The sequence below is a fragment of the Numida meleagris genome, chromosome 2 (genome assembly GCF_002078875.1).
Source record: "Numida meleagris isolate 19003 breed g44 Domestic line chromosome 2, NumMel1.0, whole genome shotgun sequence".
In the NCBI taxonomy this organism is placed as follows: Eukaryota; Metazoa; Chordata; class Aves; order Galliformes; family Numididae; genus Numida; species Numida meleagris.
Window position 1 is genome coordinate 76,374,839 of NC_034410.1, and position 7,457 is coordinate 76,382,295.

Here is a 7,457-nt window from a genome sequence, read left to right on the forward strand (position 1 = left end):
TTGTCTCCCTCTGAACCAGTTGGAATACAGGTAGTTCTGGCTTGTGTCTGTCCCACCTTCTAAGTGGGGAAGTTGTGGTGCTGTTCTCAGTCATTGAGGACTGATAGTTTCCCACTACTTCTTGAAAACCACATGGCACTAACCTTAGAAAAGATAGTTCTGTCAGTGGCGTAGGTATTACACGTGAACTGATACTTTAGAACAGTAGCAAGGGACTAGCAGACCTTGTATAAGAGGAAGTTAAAAGGTAGGCAGCTTGAAGATTTGAGTCAAGAAAAGTTTCAGGTACTGCCTTTCTTCCTGCAGAACTAGTGTTTCTGCAGTTGGTTTTCCTGTGCGGGTAGTTTTTCATGCTGCCTTGGATTATTTGTAAAATAGTTCCTCTATTTTATTGCCTTGTGGAAACTAATACATCAAGTAGATCTGACCATATGGAGCCAGTGGAAGTGACATAACGCAAGGAGCTATTCAGTGCTGAAGATAAAATGTTTGGTTTTTTCTCCTCGAATCGCTCTAAGATACTGCATTCTTAGGTGCTGTGTGTTATGGGAAGAAGTTAGATTTGTGCACATGCAATTTTGAAGTTGCCTGCAAGAATGGCAAAATAGTACATGTATGGGGGACTTCAGAGGAGTATGCAGCACTGTTTTGAATATTCTCTTCACACTTGAAAAACCTTATATCCACTTGAACCGGAACATATGCTTTTAATATTTCTTAAGTTTTTCCTGATGTATTTTTCAAACAGGGTGATAAGGACTTCCCTCCAGCAGCTGCTCAAGTGGCTCATCAGAAACCACATCCTTCAGTGGAGAAGCTCCCTCACCCTCAACATGTCAAGCAGCATATCCACCAACCTCGCAAGTGAGCTCGCCACTGAAATCTCAACCAAACTGCCATCAGTGAATATGTTTTCGAGAGAAGACATTGACCCTTCATGGTTCACGCTATCAAATCAGTAATATTGACCTCTAAAATCATATCCTGTCCTGTTCTCTTACTTTAATTCCCAAGGGTTAATAAGAACAAATACAGTATTGAGTTGATACACCAAATGGAAAATTTTACCTTTTCTGTTAAGTATGTTAAGTGCTGATCAAGGGTGTTTTTTTATAAGACTGTCTGATAAGATGAAAATTATGATTATGACCAGTGAGCTTAAAACTTGTGCTTTTAGTTCTGGCATTGCAATAGCAGATAGTTAATGTAGTTTTTATGCTAAACCAGTTGAGAACAGCCCCTTTATACTGGTACTCTTACTATCTGGAGGGAGCTTGTTGTGTTGAGACAGAAATTAGTGATTGTCTTGAATACCCAGAACCAGTATTGCAGTCTTTAGTAGCCTGAGATGTTAGATCTCAAGTGGGCAGAAATCCAGCTGAATCTTTTTTTTACTTGCACTCCCAATCTAGATGAAGTTCTTTTGTGCAGGCTCTCCACATGTGGAGGTCTATGGGTACGAAATAGTAGTCAAGAGTAATAAGCATGCTGCTGCTCTGACCTGACAGGCCAGGTGGTGAGGTGATGATTTCTCAATTCCAATAACAAGTTGAAGGAATTCAGGACCTTCAAGAATTGAACTTAAACTGGAGGAAAATTTGTTTTCTTTTTTTAAATGACGCTATTATTGTGTTTAACTTCAGGAGCCAAGCTCTCTTACGCTTCTTTTTAAAAATTATTATAGGGAATAAAAGTTACCTTTCAGGTAGAGCAGTTGGATTAAGTTAGGCCACATAATTAAATATTCCCATTACACGGTTTGAAATGAAAAAAGCACAAACCCTGTCCAGTTCTTTCTTCATCTCTGTAAAACCCAGGAAAGTAATTTTTTAAATATTCCACCTACATTTTAAAAATGTACTTTTGTTTTTGACTGACTATAAATACAGTACAGGTCTTAATGCCCTGTGAGTTTATAAAACTTCGAACAGTCTCAAAAAAAGTGAGTACAGGAGCAAAATGCTGAGAAATACGGCCCATTTCACAGATGGAATAACTCATGTCCCATGAGTGAAAGGGACCTGGTATGTCCATCTATTAGAAGGCTTGAAATGCAAAGGGTATATTACAAAAGATAGGCATGGATGTATTTATTCTGCACCAAGGAAGGGACCTATGATCTGGGTATGAAGTCCTTATTTTCAGTTTAATTAGATAACTGTACTTGCCTTAAGGAGTGAGTGTTGTTTATAAGAATTAATCTGCATTACAAAATGCATATTTTTTTAAAATACGCTTTCTGATGTCGGTACTTCTGAGGCCTTGTTCTTAGCCACTCATGAGTGTACAAGTGATTCACACATGAGTAATTTATCCTTAAAGGTAGAACTGTTGAACCTCATGGAACGTATTTATGAGCTAATTCACCAGCAGGTTCAGGCCAGTGAGACTATCATCTCATTGACGCAGCCAGTAGTTAGTTGTCAGTGTGCTGCATCAGTGCCTCAGCAGATGGTCATGGTCACTTGATGCTGGTAGCTGCTGGCTTAAGAATGGTGGCATTCAGCTCTCCTATTTTTATGTCTACAACTGAAGTAGTGTGTTGACTCTAACTGTAGTCAAAACAGGCAGTAGAGGAGAGGTATGACACTTCTGGCTAATGTTTCAAGATGACCTGAATTGCTCTCGCCTCCATTCATTGGCTGTAGTGGAAAATTAAAAGTACTTCAGAGTAGCTGCACACCATTTGGGGGGTTTGGACAGCTCTACTCTGTGTGTTTCTACCTTATGCAAGCAACACCACATTTCCAGCTTTTGAGTTAGAAACAACCACTCTTGGTTGTTAATGCGATATACACAGCATATATAGACAGTATCACAATTTTGTCTCTGATTCCTTAGATAGGTATATAAGTTTGTACAATGAAGTATGATTTTCAAGATGTCTTTAGTCACTTTCAGAGTGCAGGATTTCCTATATGATTAGAAAGTGTCTCTGTATGAAAGCATATTATATATGGTTGGAAGATATCCATGCTTATGCATAGCTTGCCGAAAATAAAGAATCATAATTGGTGATCTGGAATGGCTGCTGATGATTATTAATACTTTAAGTAATTAAGTATGTCACAGTAACATACAAGCACAGCATATGTTCAGATGTTACATGAAATTATTGCAAAAGAAGTGTCCTGAAATTGCCCGTGCGGCAGTAACACAACAATAAAACCTGAGGTTGTATATTGGGCTAGTTTTTCCATAAGTACAAAATAAATAAGCAGGGTGGGGTCGATGGGATTTTATTGCAGAATGCCACAATTTATAGCTAGGGAAAATGATTAGGAAGTTTCACGTGATGAAGTTTCCTGGGTTCTATTGGAAGGTGAGTTGCCCTTTTCCACTAAAACTGGAGAGCCCCACTAGGTCTTGGTGAAGGTATAAAATCCAAGTCTGGTAGTAAGTCTGTACAGTAAATGAAATAAGATTTTACATTTTCTGATGACTGTTCTAGTCTTTTAGAAAAGAAAATTTTATAACCGGAAGAGTTGACAAGCATCTCATAGCACAACATTGCATAACATTTGGTAGAATTGCATAACACGGATGATTCACAGAAGACTTGAAATAAGTGACCACAGAGTTCTTGGAAGCTGATACTTTTGGCATTCTATGTTTTGTATATACATAATGTGTATGCAGTAAACATATGTGATGCCTCAGTACAAATACAACAGATTTACGGCCCTGTGAGTATTGCAGTGTTTTATCCTTAGACTCGCAGTCATGTAATGATACACTACATTATTTAAAAACTGTTCTCTTTCATTAAAATTTTGGGAAAATACATGAGCATGGTGTCTGGCATGCTGTTGATTGAGTTGTCTATAATTATTCTAAGCCCTGTTTTCTGCAGTGTAATGCTATAACGTTATGGAAAGCAAAGCACAGGAGAAGTAGCAGAGTGGTACAATCCTAGGCTACAGCAAATTAGAACAACCCCCAGTGCAGCAGTCGCAGACACAGAAACAAAAGAAGAAAAACTGCTTACCTTTGGAAGGCCTCCAGTAGGCAGGGATCTCTAGCAAGATACCCTTGCCTCCACTGCCAACCCTTAAATGAGGATTGGGAAGGGGTGGATCCTGGCTCCACCCCTTCCAGTCACTCAGGCACATTGCATGCACCTGAGCTCCCCTGGGTTGGCCCTGCCTTCCCACCAAGTGCTCAATCACTGGTTCAGGCTGTGGCTTAGCGTTTCTGCTACACCCCACCCCTTCACAGCATGAACCAGGGACTGAGCAGGTTGAAGGTATTCCATTACAGCGATCAGTACACCACGACACTTGGTACAATTTGTCTGTTGCAGTGTAGATAGATAGAATATGGAACAACTGATGATTGGTTCATGGTTGAGGCTCATGTTCCTTTGTGGACCAGTACTCTACAGTTCTTCTGGAGGGACAAAGTTGCTTGGACCAGGGAAGGTTTGGCTTGCATTCCATCAGTCCCATATAGTCCACCACTGGGCATCACACTGATCTTACAGTGACACTGGAGCATCTTGATGCCATGTTAATCCTCCCAGTGATTCTGTGGAATCAAAGACTCACAGGGAGTAGCACAGATGTTTCAGAGGTACAAGAAGGGGTAGGTCCGCCCTCCATGGCAAGATACAGGCCATGTTCCTGTCCTGAGTCAAGACATCACCTTGCACTGGGGCATAACCTGGGCATCTGTACCACACCCTTTGGCCCAGTATCTGAAGATGCATAACTATATCAGGTATCAAAGGGGGGGGGTGTCCTGATCTGCCATAGGAGCATAATTAAGGTCCCCTTAGCAATGAAAACCAGAGTGTTGACCACAATGTCTGCAGGCCATGTACCTATTACCAGCGGACTACTGATCCCCCATCCTCCAGTCATTTCCCCCAAGGTGCAAGTAGGCCACACCACTTTGGTCCTACTTGCACCTTCCAAGGCCTTTCTATTCTATGGGTACAGGGTTCTACGTTTTCAGGAGCAGGGAGCAGACGGTTATTTTCATTACCAGTTTGGGGTCTTACCCGATTGTCAGTGCCTGCAATTTGGATCCTAAGAGGGGAGGCCCATGTTGTCTGTATGATATGCCACTGCTCTCCACTTGCTCGGGTTGCCCTTACTGGACCCATCCATATACCAGGCATCTTCAGGAATAGGATATTTCTCTTCCTGAACAGGACTCGACTCCGGCGGAGCAACCGTTGTCTCTTCTGGCACATCACTGTGATATGTCACCAGGCCTAGGATCTTCTAGACTTCTTCATTCTGTGATTATGAAGACAGGCTACTCCTCTGGCTGAGATAGGCGACCCATCATGCCACTGTCTGTGCTTGGGCCACCCCATCTTAGGAAGGTGGGTCAGATCTTCCACCCACCCCTGAATTGGCAAGGTGGTCTTAATTATGACTTCAGACATTTGGGTTATTGACTCTACTGCCTGTAACGCAGCGTAGGCAGCCAATAACTTTCTCAGTCATACTGTACTTCTCTTCCGTCCATGCCAGACCTGAGACCAGAGCCCAGCTGGGATTCAAACAGAATTCCGGCGCTGCCGTAGGCCCCCAGACAAACCCATCCTGAGTTACACAGACGTCTCGTTTGGCTGGAAGGGTGGGAATCAAATATACCCAGTGCCTGGGCCTGTTTAACAGCTAGTTTTGCTTGCTGGAAGGCCTCCTGTTCTGCCCCAGTCCCATTTCTGAGCTTTCTTTGTGAGTTGGTATAAAGGCCTCAGCAGCTGCACTAGGTGGGGTATAAAGGAATGCCAGCATCCCAGTATACCCAAAAATTCCTGCAGCTGCCTTGGCATGGTAGGGACTGGCAATGTCTGAACCTTGTCTGTTATTGCACTGGGTAGTACTTCAGTCTTTCTTGACCAAACTACACCCAGGAATTTCACCAACAAGCCTGGCCCTTGCACCTTCTGTGGGTTTATAGCCCACCCTTTCCCTTGTAAGTTAGTAGTCAGTGAATCTACTGCCCTTCCTAATGCCTCCAGTGAGTCAGACATCAACCTGATATCATCAGTATAGGAGTACAGTTTGGTGTTGATTAATCATGTTATTCCAATCTGCTAGATCACACACCACTAAGTTATGGCAATAGGTGGGCAAACACATATACCCTTGTGGCAGGACCTGAAAGGTCCACTGCCTGCCTCCCACATAAATGCAAACTGGTCTAATGATTCTTCATAGATGGAATAATGAAGAATGCATTTGGCAAGTCTAAGACACAATGGTAGGTTTCTGTCTCCCTACTCTGTATCCATCAGGTAGGCAATATTACGTACAGCTGCATGAATGCGCCTTCCCATCAGGTGCTCAATCACTGTTTCAAGCCATGACTTAGCATTTCTGCTACGTGCAGTTATTAGTAATTAGTTTATTTACTTCTCCTTTCAACAACATGATTTATCTGTTTCTCACTGGATGGCCTGAAACAGAAGTCTTGTGCTTTTATTTGTGGTAGTATGATCACTGCGTGCTGCTGGCTCTTTAGTGAAAATATTCACAACAATCTGTTTCATAGAAAGGTGAAGGGGTTGCTTTGGACATAATTTTTTGTAATTTTAGAATAACACATTCTGAACTTCCACCATCTTCACAGAGAAGGAATGTGTATGAGTATTGCCAATAACTTCTCGTGTCCCCTTCAGATTTCAGAATATCAAATTTAAAATGAGACTTAAGTCTAGGCCAATGCCCTTTAGAATTAGGATATGTTAATTGCATTTGTGAAAATGTGGGGATGACCATAAGGGCACAGTTACTGTTATAGCAGGAAAAGATGTTGAAGGTCAGATGCTCCAATTACATAAAGAAGAGAATTTCAGTTTGAGTTAACTTTATTTGCACACAAACCTCCTCCCTCGAAAGAGAAAGACGTTGAAATGTGCTTTACGCACAAGGGGTCACAGCTAGCATTGTGTACTCTTTCAGTAAAAGAGGAATCCATGCTGCGTTGACTGGAGGAGGCTAGAAGAAAAGAGAGTGAGTCAAGTCTACAGTGGTAAACCATCATCAGACGTCCTCAACAGAGGGGTAAAATAATACACATTGTCACTGCAGCCTTGGTAAGCGCTGTGTGTGTTTGTATTATGTATAAATATTAAAGATCCTTAACTTGATACCCTAATCACAGAATCATAGAATCATAGAATTTCTCAGGTTGGAAAGGACCTTCAAGATCATCAAGTCCAACTGCAACCTAACTATACTACTCTAACAACCCACCGCTAAATCATGTCCCCGAGCACCACATCCAAACGGTTTTTAAACACATTCAGGGATGGTGACTCAACCACCTGCCTGGGGAGCCTGTTCCAGTGCTTAACAACCCTTTCTGTAAAGAAGTTCTTCCTGATATCCAACCTAAACCTCCCCTGGTGCAACTTGAGGCCTAATGAATTCCTTTTTTCAAAATTTCTCTGTCACACCTCTGGCATGCACATGTTCTGTCTTAGGAAGATGGAAGGT

The 7,457-nt window shown here is 42.0% G+C and overlaps 1 protein-coding gene across 1 annotated transcript in view; it reads left to right on the forward strand.

Moving 5' to 3' along the window:
- The window catches only part of DAP (death associated protein), a 42,558-nt gene extending 39,533 nt beyond the window's left edge, over positions 1-3,025 (forward strand). Inside the window, exon 4 of the mRNA XM_021387310.1 lies at positions 749-3,025. Within this exon, the coding sequence (XP_021242985.1) occupies positions 749-868 (120 nt within the window). The 3' untranslated portion in view covers positions 869-3,025. The remainder of the gene's footprint in view (positions 1-748) is intronic.